The sequence below is a fragment of the Stigmatopora nigra genome, chromosome 5, assembly GCF_051989575.1.
Source record: "Stigmatopora nigra isolate UIUO_SnigA chromosome 5, RoL_Snig_1.1, whole genome shotgun sequence".
NCBI classification, from domain to species: Eukaryota; Metazoa; Chordata; class Actinopteri; order Syngnathiformes; family Syngnathidae; genus Stigmatopora; species Stigmatopora nigra.
Window position 1 is genome coordinate 6,374,643 of NC_135512.1, and position 21,075 is coordinate 6,395,717.

Genomic DNA, 21,075 nt, shown 5'->3' on the forward strand with positions numbered 1-21,075 from the left:
CACAAGCATGCGCAAAAGGCACAATTCATAGCATATATTATGTACTATATGCAGAAACACAGTCTATTAATCATCCACGTATAGCCCATTACTCACACACAGGCACAAATTCAGCCAAAGGGAGACAGGCAGGGATCGTGTGCGGGGGTCAGCCTTGTCTGCTTTCTCAGGGACGAGTGAATATCTCCTCCTCAACAAAGCCCCTGACATGCTTAGCTCAATCACTCGTGTCAGCAGCCCAGCAGCCCAGCGGCCCAGCGGCCCAACCCTCATCCCCAACGCCGTGCTGTACTCAGCCAACCTCTCTGGGGTTCACCCCATCCCGCCATCTGCTCTCTTGCACCTGCACGGTGCAATTATACACCCCAAAATACGCTGACCGCATCACAGGTCTCACTTCAAACATCTCATAGTTAAATTTAAAAGCCAGCGGCTCAGCAAATTTGCAGTAATAGCTGTACATTAGCACAGCACAGGTTGAAGGATTTCACATTAAGAAGTGGGATTTATTGTAACGACTATATATGGAATGAAGATAAGGAAACATGAGGTCATCAAATCTATTTCAGACTCATGAATTAAAATGTCTATGTGGACTTAGTGTTGTTCCCTTGGAATGGGTTACATAATCTCAGTGTGATGGATGGATGACAGTAATGTGCTGTTTTCATTTTATGGGTTTTTTTTTTCCATTTATACATTACGTTATAGAAAATTCAGCCCCAAACCCGATAAAAGCCTCTTTACAAGCTAAGATAGAGCACCATAAAAAATGTAATCATTAGATTACACTCACTATTAAAGATGTGAAGATAAGAATAAGACCAATTCAGTGACTCACCTGTTTTTCATTCATCTTTCAGAAAAAAACAATGGATCTCACACAGAGATATTCTTCTCTTAAAATTTGAACAAAGGACAGCACAGAACCCTAGTGGTTAGCAGAAAATCTTTAAAAATCTCAGGTTCGAATCTCACTCTCTGTTGTTCTATGTGCCTGTGACTGGTTGGAGACCAGTCCTGCATGTTTTGCCCAATCAAAATGGGATATACTCTACTTCCCCCTGCAATCTAATAAAGATAAATTGCTGAAATGGATGGAAATAGAATAGAATGATATTGAATAGAACACACATCTGCTAATGAGTATACATGTGTATTGTTTATACTAGGTAGTTGGATTTTGTCTACTTTTGGCATTTTGAAACATGCATATGAAATTATTCTGTATTTTTGTTGGTATTTTCAATTTTATACATTGATTTATTGTTTGCATTCTAAGAAAATGTATTTGAGGGCAGAGAGTCAAAATTCCAATGCATTTTAAGCAGAGATCATTCCTGGACAAAATCACTTTTCGACAACCCAAAAGAACTGTCCAATTGTTCTGTTGATTCTTTTGCAAAACACACCCACAGTATTTTCATGCACACTGTGTGTGTGTGTGTACTTTGGAGACTAAACTATGAACTGTGCAACTCTTGAACGCAACTAATTTGGAGTAGGGAGCTTGTTGAAACTCCCATCCATCTTGGACGGCTATCTTTAATACCAAATGAATCATTAATGGAGGTGTTGAAAAGGTGACGTATGCTTAGCTAACTGGATGAGATCAACACTAATGGGCTCAGAGTCAAAAAAGACTCAATAATTCATAGGCTATTAATCTAATAATGGCATCAGAAATAAGACCCCTTTGGCAGACCTGCACAGACATCCACCCAGCAAGAAAGCACTTGACATTTGGACCATGTAGCACCACAAGGACCAATATGGAATTCCCCAAAAGAGCCTTTCAGCTTGAAGTTAAACTGCTCATTTTGGAAATCGAATTTCATGAAATGGTGCCAGGCTATTTTTGTGGTACAAATGTTGAAGTCTTTCCATATGAAATGAAAGGATGCATAGGGAGGCTTACATGTCTTCCACTAATATACTGTCTGTTGAGCTGAAATGGAAGAATTGTAGGTGTTAGGTCAAATGATGGCGGAACAATCACACACAAACTTGAAGGGTTAACATGTAGTAATGGTTTGTTCCGGGGTTGTAATGTCAGTTAATCAATGTAGAAATTGCAAGCAGGATCTCTTTTCAAGACTGATGATTTCAACAATAAAAAAACACTTACTTGAGACGCTAAAGCTGACTCTGGCTCTGCTTTGGTGTTTGCGTCCAAACAATTCTTATTCGATGGCTCTAATTGGGTTTTACAGTCAATGGACCTAAAATAACACAGAAGTCGCTGAAATCAATTTTTACAATCCGATCATTTACACTTGACATTTTAAAATAGAATTCATCTACAACAAGACCTTTTATGGTTATACTTTTAAATGTATAACTGTCAGGAACAGCTTCAAGCCTAGATTCCATAGAACGAGGCATGATGTTGTAGATACCAACATTGCAGAGCCTTTCACATTAATGATCATGCTTCTTTCAGTCCCCTTAAAGTTTCTCTTACTTATCTTTTACCCAACCTAAGGAGAAACTGCTTTGCTCAGTGGAAGGCTGATGTGTAACTGGTAAAAGCAGAACTGGCGGGTGTATTATGTGGAAGAGCTACATTGTGAAATTAGCACTTGCGCTGGATTTTGCAGCAACGTAAATGGATACTCTAAGAAAATAGGGCCCTTCAGCATGCAGAAATTACAGCATTATTTTCCAGGACAATGGTTACCATAGAAATTCATTCGAGGAGTTTTTGGATGAACGCCGTCTTTCCAATTTCCACTTTCTGTTACCATTTCGCTCGGGGTTGGGGTTCAAGTCTTCCCATTTATCCAAAGGTGAACCACTGATTGCTGAAAACAGAGGTAAGAATGAATAAAATCATGACTAAGCTGGTTGAATTTAGGATAGGAGGCAACAAAAATATTTTAAAGTTGTTTTTAAAGTAAGTTCAATGGAAATTTGGAGAGGAAAAAAACAGTCTGAGATGTCAAAGAAAGTGCAAAAAACGCAGTGCTCTAAAAATATCAACTACTGGCAGTTCAAAGATGTTTTTTCTTCCTACAAATAGAAACAGGGATATACTTGATGCCATGAATTATTTACTTCACTGCTGTTAAACGAATTGCTTAATTAGTTCCTAGTGAGTTCTTCCTCACTATGTTTGCACAGCAACCATACCAGAGTCCAGCGACGCCCTCTCTGGTGTCCGTGTCCTCTGTTCTCTGTCCACCTGGATGAGCTCTGTTTCAGCAGTCTTTTTTCTTTGCGGACTGCTCTGCTTTTCACGCCGGGACGGACGGGGACTCTTCTTGTCTTTGTTGTTTTTTTGCTCGCTTGGCTCACTGAGGTCCAGTAGATCCAATGTTGACGACAGAACTGCCAAACACAACATTTTTATTGGAACTTCCATGCTCAGTAAATCTGAATTTGTTTAGCTGTTTGATCATTTCCAAACTGGCTTCAATAGGAAATGCAATGCCCAGATGGAGTCGCAGAAAGCACAAATTATTTCTCCTTTTCCCAGGATGCTCAATTCCTGCCAATTGTAGACTTTAGATTGCAATATCTTGTATCTGGTTAATAAAAAGTGCTATCCTCATCTGAATATATCACATATCTTCTTTTAAATACATAAATTGCAAATTATGAGCCAGCAGAAATAGCAATTCAAAGTTACGGCTTATGCTAATTATAAAAAAAATCATCTTTAAAATGATATGTAATGAAAACACTGAAAATAAAATAAAACTGCATCTTAGCCACCATTAGAAACATTAACTTTATACTGGCATTAAGTTACATATTTTGGCCAAGATAAAACCCACTGCAATGTATCAATTATTCAAGGAAGAGATTTGAAAATCAAACTTTTTAGGAAAAAAAATACATGAATATTTATTTGTCTGTTGATTACTTTAGATGACAGTTTTTCGGTTGTCTTGGGAGAAAAAGCTAGGCATGTCACCACATAATAATATGGTGCTGTTGTTTTGAAAGAAATCTAAATATATGTCAGGCCTACAATGAGGATCATCATTCTATTTAATTGACTTTCATGATACATTTTATGGTCTCAAAAAGGGAGGCCAATGGCTCTTGTGTGCAATTTCCTTTCTTTGACATCCAAATTAACGACATTTTCTGACATCACGTCGCATAACATTCCATATTTTTGAGTTGCAGAGTTTAATCATCAGAATTCCCAGCAGCTGACATCAAAAAAGAAATAAAAATCAACACTGTAATTGTTGTTTTTAACGACGTTGACAATTTTCTGAATAGCAATATCCTACTGTTTTCCATCATCAGTGCTATTAGAATCCTGTACTCGCACTGTTTTTCCTCTGATTGCCACTTGTATTTATTTAGGTGTACATTTTTATACAATGGGTGGTAACTATTAAAATTCACATTTGTACAATCTCAAGGCAAGACCCCCACCCACCCCCAAGAGCTCAAAGCTGCAAAAGGATGACAAGATAATTGGCATGCTGCTGTTTCATGATAACCAGCTGAGAGGGTTTGTTGACTGAAATCTGGGTGTAATCAGAGCATATGCTTGTCACCCGTGACTTACGCTATTTAGATGACATGCACAATTACAAATATTGGGGCGATGCACTCAAGGGAGGAGGACATTGCCTGAAGAGAAGTTTGCATGAAAAAGAAACAAAGAGGTTCATTTCAAAGCATGAGTTTCCTAATGTTTCGACACCCTGGAGAATGCCATTTCATGAGACTGCCAAAATGACAATGACTCAGACTGTGAAGTCTAATTTTTAAATCAGCATTTTTGTCATGGTTCTCGGGTGGATGAGACCTGAGTGGATTGCCCCACTGGAGATCACATACTGTTGGTTTAAATGATGGAATGATGGAATGAGTTGTTAAACCACTATCGCACGTTGAAGATCAGTATTGGCAAGCGGGTGATGAGAATCTTCTCTGGCATTTACACATTTTAGCCTGCATAGAGACACCAGTGGTGACGAAAAACCAATGTCTTGAGGAGTCCTGTTACAGTTAAGCTTGTTCATTATCAGAATGGAGCTCCATTACCAATATTCATTCATTCATTTTCCCAATCGCTTATACTCACAATGGTTGTGGGGTGCGCTGGAGCCTATCCCAGCTAACTATGGACAACAGGCCGGGGGGTACCCTGAATTGGGGAAGGACGACCTTACCTAGGGCCAATTGAGAATGTTCAACCAGCCCTCCATTAACGTGGGAAGAAACCAAAGTACATGGAGAAAACAGGGCGCGGCGCTAACCACCCCTCCACCGGTGGGCAGTTCCATTACCAATATTAATTCCTCTATCTAACAGTGCTTTTTTTTATTTTGCTTTATTTTTGATCTTGCATACTACACTTGAAACTACTCTGGCAGTAAAAAAAAAAAATCGGTACAGAGATCCACTGGTGGATTTGCATATATTTGAACTTGTAATTAAAATTCTGCATTGATTTTCTTGGCTTGCTTACTCCTGCTCAACATTATTCACTGCTTCTTGAGTCCATCACATTGTGTGACAGGCTGACAAAGGATCACACCAAAATCCAGTTCACCAGAATGTATTTAAACTGTGGGAGGATTCTGGTTTTGCATAATAGGATGAATCCTAGGATGCATGAAACCTTGGCAGTTCTTTTTTGTTGATCAAAAAAGACTGACAATAAATCAACTGTACACTTTGTGAGAACGATTGGTATTAGTGACAAAAGAAAGTATGTTAGGTGTTTGAGAGAAATAAGCCAAGTGTTTGCAGAACCACATCTGAGTGTCAATCGTTTGTACCTGCAGTGTTAGAGGTCACTGGTCGGGAAAGCCCATCACACTTTGTCTCGCAAAGAAAATCGTCAATGGATGGGCTCAGAAGTGGGCGACTCTCTTGTTGCTCACCCACCAGCTGAAAGCACAAAACCACAAAATAAGTTTCAAGTTATAAAAACTGAAAGTATGAGAAGTCGTTGTTGGACAAGAACCAGTAAACAATGCCTATTCAACTAGAACAACAATAAGTAAAAGCAGCACTAACATAACAGCAATAATAATGTACATATTTTTTCTTTCTTTTTGCCATCTACTTTAAAACTAATCATTTCACAATTAGTGAACAACAACAACAAATATCATGAATTAACCAGTCACTACTGTAAGCTTAATGAACAATAACAGAACATTGCTTATCTCTCTTCCCATACCATTAAATGCATTTTTCCCCCCTCCGTGCAATACAGCAATCTAATAGTGCAGCCGTAGAATGTTTCCCGATTCAATACTGCCTTCTTAAAGTAAGGACCTTCAAGGCTGAATCAGTGAATCCTAATTTTGGAGCCAAGAGCCTATTGTGTCCTAGAGGAAAGGTAAACGTCGGTGTCAGCTTGCGTGTTTGGCAGCAAGAAAACTTGACATTTGCTGTTGCCCTCAGGGCTGTATTTCAATGTGGAATTTTAATGTGTATTAAAATCCAAGCCATTTTAAATGATGCATAACAGAGGGAATCTTGACGTCTGCTTGGGTTGGTGCACATTTGGTTTTGAGAGCCTGTGTTTAGTTACTTGGCCAACAAAGTGAAAATGTAAATTTAAGAGAATGGGCTATTATTGTGTTCCACATTAATTTTTTGGTGCTGCAAAAGAATGAGCCAGTGGAGGTAATTTCACTAAGCTGTTTTTTGAGCATAAACTCGATGGTACTGTATAAGTGACTAAGGGCTTACGTACGTACTATGCTTCTTGACTAATTGAAAGTTTGTTTGGATGTGTTTGATTGATATGCAACTGCAGATTAATAATTGAATACACTGACCTTTTACAGAGGCACTAAGTCTGGCAGTAATTAATTTTATTAATGTTATCTTGTGTTTCACAAACAAGCTATGTAACAATTAGTGGGTAGAAAAATGTGGTAGGCAAAGACACACAGACACATACACCAAGTTGCACATTACAGACATATCCCTCAAATGACAGCCTTCTGTCCTAGCGAGCACTGAGAATGGATGATTGGGTGCGAGCGATCCTGTCTCTATCTGTTCCCCGTCATGATAGTCTAGCCCTGGAAATGCGTCTTTGACTTTTTAAGGCTGTCTTAAGAGAGGTATCCATGTCTTGCTTGCTTTGTTAGTCTTTTCCTTCTTGATGAGAATACTAACTAGTCCTACATTATTTTAGGATGAATCCAAATTCAATTTGGTATACCCTACAGATGTATATGCATTCTTTTGTTGGTCTTATTAATCATGCATCAATTATTTGCAGATTTACCGTAAATCATGAATTCCAATTTAGTCAGTTGAGCTTGAGATATTCAGAAAGAATTTTGTTAAAGATGGGCAAAAATTAGATTTCTTTGTATTATTATTATTTTTTGCTATAATACAATTAAATGATAAAATAGGCACAGCATAAATGATAAATGCCAATTTTCTTGTGCTAGCAAAAATAATTCTTCTTGGCATCTGTAATAGTTCCTGCTAGCCCTTAAATCTGGACTACTTTTACAACACTTTTAATTTGGGTATAATAGGCCAAATTGATAGATGACATATGACACTAGAAGAGTCTGAGTCCATTGGAGTACCCAAATTCTGCTTTGTAAGACTTATATCTCAGCCCTTTGAATAACTGGCAACCAGTTTATTGTCTGTACTCTACCACTCACTTAAAATCATCTGGGATAGGATCCAGAAACCCACGTAAAAAGAGATGATTTGATGTTATGGTTACCTTGAGCTACACCAGGCTTGTCATTGCTATCTGAAAATACCTGGAGGCATGTTTTTTTCATTGAGATTAGAAATCCCATGTATTGCTCCCGGCGCCACCTCAGGAAGGCAAAATAATATGAAGACTTTCGGGATTGTTCAGAGAAATAATCATCCAACAAATATGTTCGAGGTGTCATTTTTCAAAGTGTCTACCTCTGATTAAAAAAAAAGAAAGCTGCAGTGTTAGGGTGCAGGGAAAATTGTATCAAGGATCCAAACGCTCTTCATATACTCACACATTTACATTAGAACTGTAAATGATAACCAGAGACAACTTTCGAGGCATATCAATTTTTGTTATGGTTGCAAAATAGTTTTCTTGGTGACATGTAAGAGTTGTTTCCAATCATTAAAACTGGAACCATTTTTCACATCACCCTTTATTTTGGGTGAAAGTAGACCTGATTGATTGAAGACACAGGACGTGTTTCCTTCTGATTTTGGACTCCAGGAATGTAAAAATATGTGCGTACGCCTGTCTGCCTGCTGTCAATCCCTGCAGAGTGATGTTTACAGTGTTATGACTGAGTGAAGGTCAGCCAAGTCAATCAAAAGACCTGCATGCAGCCATTTCTATCTTATCAATTTTTAAAAATGTTTTTAGACAATATGAAGATGTTGACAGTTGACTGATGATATAACTTAGAGTATAACTCAGTCGGTTAAACCTTGATGCCAGATGAACTATATAACGAGTGCCAACCTGACAGAGCCAATTTCAGTGTGCTTGGTTCTCACTAGAACATTATAGTACATCCGTTTCCACAGGTGTGTCACCTAAATGTACAAAATATTCACCATTTTAAATGTTTAAAGTGGACTTTGAATGTTTTGTTCTAGTTTATGAAATAACCTTGCCATATTGTATAAGATAGTCATTGCAAAAAAACAGATTATTACTATTATTCAAATTCTAACACTTATAATAGCTAAGATATATTCATAATATGGCTAATATCGATTGAATAAGGTAAAAGTCCGGTACAAAGACTGATAAAAACAAATTGTCTTTGAATTGTAAGCCTGGTTGATCCTGTAGATCTCGCTGTCAAATGTCAGAAGCGAACTCAGGTTACATGATCTAAAACTATCCATACTTGATTCACAATTTGATTAGGAACAGCATCTCAATGCGGAATATGAGAACAGGTCTTGCCTGCACCAAAACATCTGGAGAATATGGGAAATTGTTTGTTCATATTAAATCTGGGAAATTGTTTTGTGCAATAGTGGCTGTCAGGTAGCAGACAAACTAATTAAAAGCCCTGTGCTAGCTCTACAGGGAGGTGAGCTTGCAACATTGAGGCATTTTTCTTTGTGCCTCCATGCAAAGCACCTCAACAATTTGTGCTTTAAGGGGAAAAAAAAGCCTTTCATCTAGTAACTTATGTAATGGAAAACTTCTACTAATTGCGTCACTTGGGCTTCACTCAAGAGATCCTTCAAAGATTGCTATCAAGGGAATTTTACAAACTTGTCAGATACTTCAAGGTGAGATTGGAATAGGTTACATAAAGGAACTTTTTTTTTAGTAAAGAATAAAGTTAGTGGTTCGAACCTGGAGTCCTTTCACAGAAAGTTTCATTCAGTTCTTTCACCTTCAATTTGTATTGAATAATTTGGTCTTTGCTTGGCTTGGATAAAGTAATTTCAACCAAAGGGAATTGTAGTCACTCCCAAGTGTTCTATCACAACTACATATACGTAAGTCCATATATTTTACTTACTTGTAGTCATTGCAATCGACATTAGAAATAATTGTTTGGATTGTTTTTGTTTTTTTTACCTAGGTCCACAATGTCTTGTTTGTCTTGTGTCTGTATTGCTACTACAACCAAAAACAAATCCCAAATACGGGATAAAATAAAGTTCTAATCTAATCAAAATCTAAAAAAACATTGGTAACCTATCTCAGACCACCTGTTGCGATGCCCTTTTTAGATGTCTGTCAATCTACTTCATATATTATTGATATATGGAAGGAGACCAAACAACCCAACAATTCTTCTAAACTTGTCAAATTGAGGATTTCTTTCCATTAGAGATTGAATTTATTTTGCTCGTCACTATTTTCCTGGCAAAGAGGCAGTTTTTTTTTTTTATGAGCCGTAAAGACAGATGTTGTCATGCAGTATTTTTACTCATGGGATTGAGAGTGTTTGTATAACCCTTTCTTCCCAAGTGTGTGTTTCTTTCATCCAAGTGAAGGCTTTCTGGGAGGTTATGTTCGGGACACCGACCCCTGAGTCAGTACAATCAAGTGAGATCTGCGGAGTAATACGCTCTACAAATAAACTTGACTTGACCTGATGTGTGGCTTGAGGATCCTGAGCCTGTCACTTAGCCTCTGTCACTTGCCAAGTGACACCAAGTTAAGACGCAGTACACCTTAAATATGTATGCTAAAGAAAGAGAGATGCATATTATATATAATATTTTGGACGCTGGATGAAAAAAAAAGATTTTTTTTTGTGTCAACTTAAAAACAACAACAAGCTTTACACAGCATAGAGCGTTATTGACAAGTAGGTCAAATTGGAATTAATTAAATCTGAATTTAGTGCTGAATAGATTTCTAATAAAGATTTCAGGAAGTGTCTTTTTTTTTTTTAAAAGCTCTAAGCTAATAACAAATACAAACAACCAAATTGTTTTTCCTTTCTTCCCATGGTTCAAGCATAAATTATTAAGCAACTGCTCTCTGAAACAAAATACTGTCTTAAAACAGCCACTTCCATCAGAGTGTACGACACTGGAAGGAGACTTTCATACACTCAGTCTTAAAATACTCAGGAATACTGCATATGTAACTTATGGTTAAAAAAGAATGTGTTTGAAACACTAAATAAATAAATGACATAAAATAATTTGGCAACATAAATGATTGTGTTTTCCTCGTTCCTGTCACGGATAGCTGTCTTGGTATTGACTAACATCTGAATGCTAAACTAAAAAACAAAAATCTCCCCCAAATAATTGATCAAGACATTCGGTAGACCTAAAATATTTTACCATGAATAATATAAATGTTCACATATTTGAGGAACATATAGTTGAAAAAGACATTGCTCATATTCTTTCCTCCTCTTACTAGTACTGATATTATACTTATTCTAAAATATGATAAATAGAGTGTTGTGCATTTTCAAATCTGCTGTCCAAACTATTAACAATAAAGGAGAATACAAAGCCTCAGGTATAAATGGTTGCGTGACAGCTTGTCAAACAAGACATTGGATCAGTTGAATAAAAACATGTTGCAGGCTATAGAATCAGATGGGAATGCTAGATGACATAAAAAAAAGCACATGCATTTGTTTTAACCAAACGCAGTCAGGCAGCAAAAAAAGCACAATACATAGTTTAATCAGTACAGGTGTACTGTATGTGTGTGTTGTTAGAAAATACTTTTTGATGTACTGCTTATGAGGTGTTAAAACTTAATGAGAAGGTTTATCAGATTTGATTAGTGAGATGAAATGTGCATTGAACCTTTTGGTAATCCCTTCTGGAAACACACTAATAGGATAAATATTGATGTGCAGGGCTACAACATCAGGTTTTGCATTGTAATGAAAAGAGTAATAATAATTGTGTTGGGTTTCTACTTTTCTGATTCAAGAGTTCTTAAATTAAATTTAAAAAAACACCAGCATTTTTCCTTTGCTGAAAAAGTCATGCAGTTGATATTCAAATGTGTTCCTACCTTTTACAGTTTTAACCAAACTTTGTGCTTACTTATTATTTTCTTTTAATTCAATTGGTGTTATAATCAATTGACTAAATTACAATTCCCTTAGCATCCATTGCAACAAATTGAAAGTCGTTTAACCTCGAGTACATGAAAGTGAATCCTAGACTTAACCCAAAGGCCAAAGTTGTTATTAAGTGTGCAACAGCAGATCGTTAGTCAACAATAAATATCTGAAGTAATTGTATCATTACTATTAGAAATAATGATGCACAATGGTATTTTGGTTCCACTCAATGCCAATACAGAAACTTCTGTATATACAACTGTCACAAAATAACAACAAAGTTTTGTTATTGCATCTGCACAACCAGCATAGGAGGCCAGCTTGGAGGCAGCACATGTTCTGAAAGGGTTCTGCCCACCTTGTTAGTCACCGTGAGGAGGGGCTTCCCTTCTGATGACGCCTTACTCGGTATCTCCTTCAGGACCATGGCAACAGTCTTATCTGCAGCCCTAGAGTCTTTGCCCTACAACAGTGAAATCAACAATGACTTGTGTCAGGACAGTTCAGTGACAACTCAATACTTTGCCTCTTATCCAGGGTGCCTTACATACAAGACTTTATCTTATGATGATGGAAAAACTACAGTAATGTGAGTCTCTCCACGGTTACAAAACATCCACAAGACTATGACGATGAAAAGTCACTACACAATGTGTTGGCTTAAGACTTTGATAAGCATGATTATCCACAACGATACTTATCGTCACTATGATGGTGGATTGACACATTGAGATTTTACATTGATAAATGGCATTGGTTGGCTTCAGTGTGCCTTTGTTGTGATTGTGCGCGGAATGTCGACCACCACTTAACGTGATGATATAGTACCTCCATGTTTACACACCTGCTTAAAGCCAGGGCTGCACCAGATCAGAGGAAAGTGGTGCAGCAAAAGAGGCAAACAGCTAATATTCATTACGAACTTTCTTGTACTACTACATTAGAATGCATATAAAAATATTAATTTCCTAGTAATAATTCTTGGCTAAACAATACATCTTTTTCAGTACAGTCACTTTTTGGTCTATAGAGAACATAATAGTTGTGCATAGATAAAAGTTGTGAAGACGGAAGAAAGAAAGTGAAGGTGGATGACTTTACATATTTGGGGTCATTAGGCCAGAGTAACGATGAGAATGGTCAGCAGGTAAAGAAACGGATCCAAGCAAGGTGAAAAGGCTAAAGGAAGGTAGGTGCCACGGGGTTTATGTGACACAAGAATTTCTGCTAGAACAAAAGGCAAAGTTTATACAACAGTGGTGAGGTCAGCCCTGATATACAGATTAGAGACAATGACAATAAAAGGAAAGAGAACATCAAGCTGGAGGAATTTACAATATTAAGTGGGGTGAGTAGGTCGGATAAGATCAGAAATGAATTCACCAGAGCAACAGTGAAAGAGAGAGAGAGAGAGAGAGAGAGAGAGAGAGAGAGAGAGATAGAGAGCAGACTTCAATGGTTTGAGCCCATCCAGAGTGAGATCGTGAATATATTGGTAAAGTATTACGAATGGAGCTACATGTGAAAAGATTCATCCGCAATTGGTGTTAGGGAGAAGGATGCAAAAATAGACTGACGTGGAAAAGAATGACATGCTGTGATGACCCTTAATGGGACAAGCCAAGAGGAAGAAGAAAAGAAGACACTAACAAACCATAATTCTTAGGGTAAAACTCCTGCTTCATAATTGAAATGTGATACATACATGTTTTTTTTTTGCTGTGTAGACCATTGTACAAACTGTTGGATTTATAATTTAGGAGGGACTAATTATGGATTAATGGCATTTCCATTCATGTCAATGGAGAAAGACAATTTAAAGTAACTGCTTTGACTTACCAGTTTTGTCCCATAACAAATTAAAATGTGTATCTCAAGGTAACACTGAAGTTGGAAACACACTGTTTAAATTTGGAGGCCCCCGCTTTAGTGCCTTTAATAAAGAATGGAATGGAATAGCTTTATTTGTCATTGTAACAAGTACAACGAAATTGTGTTCCAGCCTAAGCAATCTTTTTGCCAATGACGTGTCGCCAAGGCCACCTTGAATAACAGTAGGGATTTCAAACGTAACAGGCAGTTTATTTCCTGCTACTTCATCTCCACTTTTTGATCGCTGTACCTCAGGTGTTCCTTGACTTTGAGTTTGCCCACAGCCAAGAGATGCTTATTGGCACTGTAGCACTCAGACTCACAGATGTTCTGAGGAAACACAGGCCATTAAATTTGTTCACCAGGCAGGGACAAAGCCTCCATTTGAAGTGTTTTTTTTTTGCCCTAATGGCTCCTAAATGTGGATCATTTAGAAAAAGAAGAAAAAAAAAATCAACAAAATGTTGACTCACCAAATATATGAATTCTTTTCTTCTACATTTGCGACAGATCCATTTATTTAATAGTAATGTCTTAACATTTTTTGTCTGACGTATTTAATTGTGACCTCTATTTTTTGTGTGGCCTGATGTCTAGTCATTTCTTCTCTGGCATTTACCCAGCGCAACAATAACCCATTGCCACAAAATATGTTCTGCTTACAGTCTTGAAATGAACTCTTAAACACTGTTCAAATGTCAATACGGACCACTGATTGCTTCTCTGGCCATTTCAACTTAAGATGCACGAAAGTAACTTTCCAAAATTGGAGTGTGCCCCAGGAAAATGTGAGTTTTCAGTCGAGTTTCTTATTTGCAAGTGAATTCGTTCTGCAAATGATCTTATTTTTGGAAATTGGTCACAGAGGGATATCACACCGTGCCTTATTATGCAAGTACCTGTCCACTTGGTCCATTCTGCACACCCAGTAATATGGGGAGCAGTATGTGGCAGAAAACTAGGCATGCTCATCTCGAATCGAGCTGGCCACTTCCTGGTTCATAAATGAATGGCATCAAGAATAACTCAATACACAATGTAGTATTTAAATCTATACATGTGCATTATGTTTGGTTTCGTAAAATACTTAAGACGCATGACTAGTTTTTCTTTGTCAATTTTTTTCCTTTTTCCCTCTGTCACTTCCTACAACCAGCAGCCACCATTTTCTGCAATGTAACCCACCAAGAGACACTTTGCTCCCTATCAACACCTTCCATCCATGTTTTTGGAATGTGGAAAGAAACTGTAGAACCTGGAGAAAACCCACACAAGCCCGGGAAGGACATTCAAATTCGACACAGGAGGACCGACCTGGATTCTAACCTAGCACCCCAGAACTGTGAGGTCGATGCGCTAACCACTCATCTGCCGGGCCCCGGGAGTTCAAATTTAAATAATAGATATTCAAGTCAGCTGCATATTAATATGAATTCAACTTTTAGAAAAATCCAAGCTAAGATGGGCCACTTAAAAACCTTACACATCGGAAGAAAGGAACAAAGAAGTACTTCATGTAAACTGATTTAAGATGTATTCAGTTAGATAGTAGCAGGTTAAATAAAAGCCGGCTGCTATACATTAACAGAATATAGTACATGACTTAGTAGGCAAGCCGTCAGACTGTTATGGCGTTTTTGTGATCTTTACAATAACCTGAGGTGCCCCCACAAAGGATGCAGGCTTATCCAGTGAGAAGGGATTAGTTTGCCCTTTATCACGTAAGGCTGAAATCTTGTCCCTGGTGTATTACTTTCACTTCTTCCTTTAGCCTATTTAAAAGAAATAACAGATGGCAACAACTTTGCTACTGCCCAAAATATCAACAATAATGTCTTGGACTGCTTGAGCTGTAATAATAATTTGGCATTTCCTTCTTTAGAAGTCGAACCATGCCAGGCCAGCCAATCACAGTCAATAAAGAACAGTTATTTAAAAAAAAAAGGCAGGTTAAGGTATACAAATCACCACGGGCCAACTCACTATCAACTCATTGACTAAATGCAGTATATTTCGTAAAAATTGGGTTGAGGCACGGGGGCTCACTGCTGTCAACTAGTGGACGGGAATAGAGTGCAGACAGCTATTATTCCAATCAAAAACACACATCTAAAGTTCGAGTCAGATGGAATTTGAATCGATGCGAGAAACATGTAATGCAATATCGAGATATATATATATTTAGCAACATCGACCTTTTACAAAACACCTATTTACGATTTGGTCAATACAGAAAAATCATCTGAGACATTAATATATCTTTTAAGTGTTGTATTTCAAGTCAAAGTCCAATATACTACATTCCTATACCTTAGTTACGGTCCGTTAAAAATTCTGTGAGTGAAATCTCATTGACTTTGACGTGTGTAAAGGTTATATCTTTTGGGCTCCTCATCGTGATTTATTAATGCAACCTCGGCGAGCCAGTCAGGCGCAGCTGCAGTTTTCTGCTGGCTGTGTATGTGCGTAAAGTATTTATATACCGTACGTTCTGTGTGATCAATGTCCCATCTGTGCAGAAGCTTTGCTGCCACTGTTTGTGACCTCACTCTCTCAAATCAAGAGCAAAGGCAGGAGGTGAGGGTCGAGAGAGCTGCCATACACTGCATTATACCAGCTTCGGATGTGGTTTGTTTGTAAACATGCTTTGGCAATGTTTCATGAACATCCTCAGTGATATTTTTAAATCCCCAGCACACGTTCATGCTGTGAAATTCTTTCCACCCATTCTAATTATTTGAATACAGCAGCATCGCCTTAGAGTTCAATTCGAGTGGGTGGTCAAAGCAGAACAAATGACATTTGCAAACTAAATACTGTGTCTAATTTGTTTCATTGAATGGTTTCTAACCGGGCACTTTTTTAAAATTTTGCGGAATTTGTCTCATGTTTGAGACTTTTAAAACCACTAGCACTCTTACATTTGTTTTTCCCAATTTCTAACATTTCTGCGCCTTTTTTGAATCAGTCAGAATTCAAATTAATTTTTAGCTGTGGTGATCCATGAAAATGAATATTTGCAACAAACAGTATCTTAGATAGTTATTTAGCATTTTTTTTTCATTTCTATTTTTGCCATGTTGTTTGATCAATATTCATTCTGAACTGTTCCAGATAATAAAAGTAAAACAGCTACATTTTATCTTAATTGCATTGACTTGGCGGCTTCAATTACTGTCGGGTTTATTCTGTATTACTATTATACATATATGTGTAGTAATTTATTTCCTTTGTTAAATCATTAAAATCTCCTCCCTTAAGGTTTTTCTGATCCGTGATCCAATCTATTTCATTAAATGTCAATAGTTGATAATTACAAACAAGGGTAATTATTGATGAACCTATCAATTACTGTTACAGTTTTAAAAAGAGGTTCCTCACTATGTGATTTCTATAAAATATTCCAATTGACTTCCAGTAGGGCTTCAAGATAAGCTGCTGTGATATTTATGAATGTTGTGTTAATTTTATTGCTGCCATTTCATCTCCACTAAAAGCACTAATGAGATGTTTTTTTTTCTCTTCCTCCTCGTGACATTCCCTGCCACTGTTTATTGCCTCTCATGAACTTGATGGGGATTGCGGCCCCTAATGAATAGAGAATATTAGTGGCACGCGTAAATGTGGAAGTGAAAATTTGCACCCTGATCTGGTGTAAAGTAATACAATGACGTGTCGCTGCATTTGCATCTTTACTCATACATCATTGTCACAAAGGGATGACCCTTTTTTAGGAGTTACTTCTTGGCAAAGAACAATTATCCGTCGTATTGTAATTGCTCACTAAACTATGGCGTTTGTGCATTTACCATTTCAGAATAGCAGTAATTGGGTGGCAAGAGAAATCGGTCAAATGATTCAAGATTCCACCTGATTGTGTGTTGACGCAAGATTCTTTTGTACTTAAAGCCCAAATGAGCTGATTACCATGTAAAAATGTTGTATTGTTTCATTGTGATCATTCCATCTGTGCCCAAACTAGCAAGCATGAGTTCACTGCTCTTCTCTAATCAGTTCCTTCTCAATCTTATTTAATTTGGAAGAAAAAAAATGCAACTCAGACCATTGAACTCATTAGAGATTTCCGAGGTGGCAGAAAAGTTCAGCTGTCTCTCTTGTGCATTGAGTATTTATTGACCCCGGGGTCATGTTAATAAAAAAAATATGACCTACAATGTTAAATGGCCATTCTATTTTATATAAGCGTGGTAGTTATTGTTAGCAAATTGAACTAGATAATTCACATAGAATTAATTGGTAATTGCTCTCTCCCGTACATCGTTTTTTTTTTTAGAATAATTGATGTAAAACTGCTTTGGATTTGAATTAAAAATAACAATGAATATTTTATTTGAAAAACATTGCCTACTGGCTTTAAAAACTAACAACTTTCTACTCATGAAGCATGTACGAGTAACTCATCAAATAATAAATCCCTACCACTGTATCTGATGACCTGGTAATTAAAAATAAATTAAATGACAGTCACAGCAGTGAGCTTAATGAGGATGTCACATTAATAAATCCATAAATAAAAGCTAATCGGCTTTCTCGCTATGTTTTAATTCTCTTTTTCTTTTTTTCCAACCTCCCTCCTGGGTTACATGCAAGTGAATCATTCCAACCATAAATTGCTTGGACCTCGGCACTCTACTTTATCTGCAGGTGACCAGCGTGTTTGTCTTTCAGGCTTTCTTCTTGTATTCCAACAAACACCTGGTTTCCAACCTTTAAATAATAATAGGTTTGGTAAATACATGCACCTATCTATGTATATTTATATAAACATATATAATGTGATGATTATGCTGCTTATCTTTTCATTCAGCCCACAAAGTACAATCAAGCACATTTTCATCCTCCACACGAGCTCTAACTACTCCATATTAGATTAAGATGTGGGGAAAAAACTTCTATTACTTGCTCTATTTCAGCGCCACGCACCAGAACAGTTTGCAATTTGGATAGATGGTTGACAAAGGGTCTCATGTGGTGTTCAAGCTGTTGCACAGTGGGACAGCGGGCCAAATACTTACAAACAGATATCAGGAAAAGGAAAAATGGCCTGAAATTCTAATTGTGTATGTGAAACTAAATGACAAATCTGATTTAGTATTTGAATGGAAACCTTGCAACATTATAATGTAACAATCAACATATTTTCAACATAAGGTGCAAACTAGTGAACTACTTGTGGAAAAGGTCTTAACAAAATTGTGGGACAATTACAAGAATCTAATAAGAACATAATATGAGTAGCACCCAGCAGGATGAGATCCAACTTTTGCAGGATACAGCAAAATGTTACAGATAAGGAACCTTTCGACCTTGATGTGCATGTTACAGTAAGTCGAAAATCCCTTAGATGGATGGCCCTGTCATACTGTACGATAAAAGGCAAAACACAGGTCGCTTCTCATTAAACATTAACATGGGGATCACAGAGCGTGTAAAAAGCATGTCAGTTTCAACTTGTACTGGATACACACAAACATACAAACATACCTACCGTCCAGGGCATCTAGCTTCCTACACAAAGTCATTCATGTATGTTTCACTCATAAATATGGATGTAGTGGATAGTGTATCCAGTGGCTGAAAACAATTGGACTACTGACAGGAAGTGTAGACATCAATGTGGGATGTAGCCCAGAGTGTTAAACACAGTATTGGCCCCTACCACTTGTGTTACCCCTAAAACATAGCTTTTGTCTAATGGGTATTTCATTAATGAGCTTGTGATTTAGCAAGATTTTGCTGATGTTTCCACTGTGCTTACTACCCCAATTTCCAGTACATAATTTATTTCTAAATACGAATGTGTATTTTGGGTGTATTCTAGGTTAGGAAATAAAAGGGCACTGAAAAATTAATCCGATTCAACCAGTCAGCTAAGTGTCCATTATGTCACTACTGATGTCAGATCCAAGTGCTGTACTTTTAATTAGAATAAGAGAAACATCTGTTTATGCAAAAACAGTCCATATGGCTGTAATTTGCATGTGCGTGTCACTCATTTTGGAGGCATGTATTAGGTAATGTTGTCCATCAGTATGAGGGGAGCGTCAACAAGGTCTCGCAGCCTCTCAAAGGGTCGTATGTCGCCCTATGCGGCGGCAAGTGATGCTCTTTCAACAACCTCTCCTCTCGCCTCAAAAGCTGTGTGGAACCTCTTGAGACTTCTGCACTATTAGGTAACAGGGCACCAAATCATAGACCGCTTTTTCCTGCTGATTTTTCTTTTTGCTTTTTCTAAATTGAATTGTAGGAATGGAAAGAATGTCAGACTAAAAATGAACAAAGAAATGCTCCTAAGAGAGAAATTTAGCAGTATGTTTTTCCTGAATAATCGTAGTAGGTCAAGTAAGGGACTTTTGCTTGGTGCCTTTACAACAATTTGAAATAACCAAATTAAAACATCGTATGTATAAAGTCCAATTCTGAAGTCCATTTGGCTTCCTTCCACCACATTTGCAAGAACATAACAAAAAAAAGGGGAAGATTTGCTAAACTAAAATCAGTGAAAAGAATATAGATTTTGGTATTTGAAGTAATATTCAAGAACAATAGAAAAATATCCCAAAATTAAAGCTTTAAACAAATACTTTTGGAGTTTCTTACAGACGGTAACACATTCAGCTTTTATAGTGGAACTATCGTGTGGCGTAACAGTTTGTGCTATCAATATTTCATAAGCCACCATGGTCGACTGAAAAACCCCCTCTGTGTAAAAACATATTATATTTTGGGATTAAGTGATAGGGAAGTAGTTAGATGCTGGCATCAAATGATTTAAAAACTTTTCAAAGACAAGGAGACATTTCTGCTTCTCTATGTTAGCATCATTATGGATTTGATGTTATCATTGACAACTGTTCTTTATAAGACATCATTTTCCCTAATGTTGTTCATGCATTCATTTTCTGAAGTGCTTAAGAAAACTCACACAAGCCTGGGGAGGCGAGGCAAACTCCATCACAGTCAGGACCCACTTGGAATCAAACCCTTAAGCCCAGCACTGTGGGGTGGACGCGGTAACATCCGGCCAATGGGCCGCCACACCCCCTAATGGCGTATTGTGCGTAAATCAAATCCCCATCTGCCTTTCTCGCTGAGAGCTTTCACACTGGTAGAATAAGGGTGACTTTTAAGAGCTTAAAGGGGCTCGGCACAGAGGGAAGGAAAGTCAAGAAAATGAGCCTAGGATTGCTACTAACAGAGGCCCAATTCTCTCTTGGCTTCCACTTTAGCCACCTTCCTCTTTGATAACTCCTCATCTCTTGACAGAACAAAAGCTGTCTAGTGGCTCCGGTGGGCAATTTTCTCTTTGGCCATTACCTTCCCATTAGGGAAAACTGTGGCAAGCAAGGACACCAAGGCCCTCTTGCAGAGCCAGCCCGAGTCATTACTTTCACTATAGCTGTGTTGCTCGCATCTTGGCCGGCAGTCACTAATGATGAGGGATGGCAGCAAAAGCAAGAAGATCTCTTCTGAGCACGAAGCGAGTGTATAACCTGATTACTAGCGACTCGCTCTGAAAATGGCATTACATTTTCACTCTCGTTTCTCACTCCCAGCTTCCCGCTGCCGTCCTCCATAGAGAAGGCCGTCATCTTCTCTAGATGAGTTTATCATTGTGCTTGGTAAGCAAGCATGGCAAATTGCGGCTTTCTTACTCCTCTCGTGCGTTTCTACTCTCGTTTTGATTTAATCACCC

At 37.7% G+C, this 21,075-nt stretch overlaps 1 protein-coding gene across 5 annotated transcripts in view; it reads right to left on the reverse strand.

Moving 5' to 3' along the window:
- pex5la (peroxisomal biogenesis factor 5-like a) overlaps nt 1–21,075 on the reverse strand; it is a 53,742-nt gene that overhangs the window by 16,426 nt on the left and 16,241 nt on the right. For 2 of the 5 annotated variants that reach the window (XM_077717240.1, XM_077717236.1), the window contains 6 exons: nt 11,845–11,949; nt 5,754–5,865; nt 3,133–3,330; nt 2,681–2,804; nt 2,129–2,222; nt 1,919–1,948 (listed from right to left, as the gene is read on the reverse strand). In XM_077717240.1, coding sequence (XP_077573366.1) covers nt 1,919–1,948; nt 2,129–2,222; nt 2,681–2,804; nt 3,133–3,330; nt 5,754–5,865; nt 11,845–11,949 — 663 coding nt within the window. The remainder of the gene's footprint in view (nt 1–1,918; nt 1,949–2,128; nt 2,223–2,680; nt 2,805–3,132; nt 3,331–5,753; nt 5,866–11,844; nt 11,950–21,075) is intronic. The other 3 variants (XM_077717241.1, XM_077717238.1, XM_077717239.1) reach the window with 2 other exon arrangements.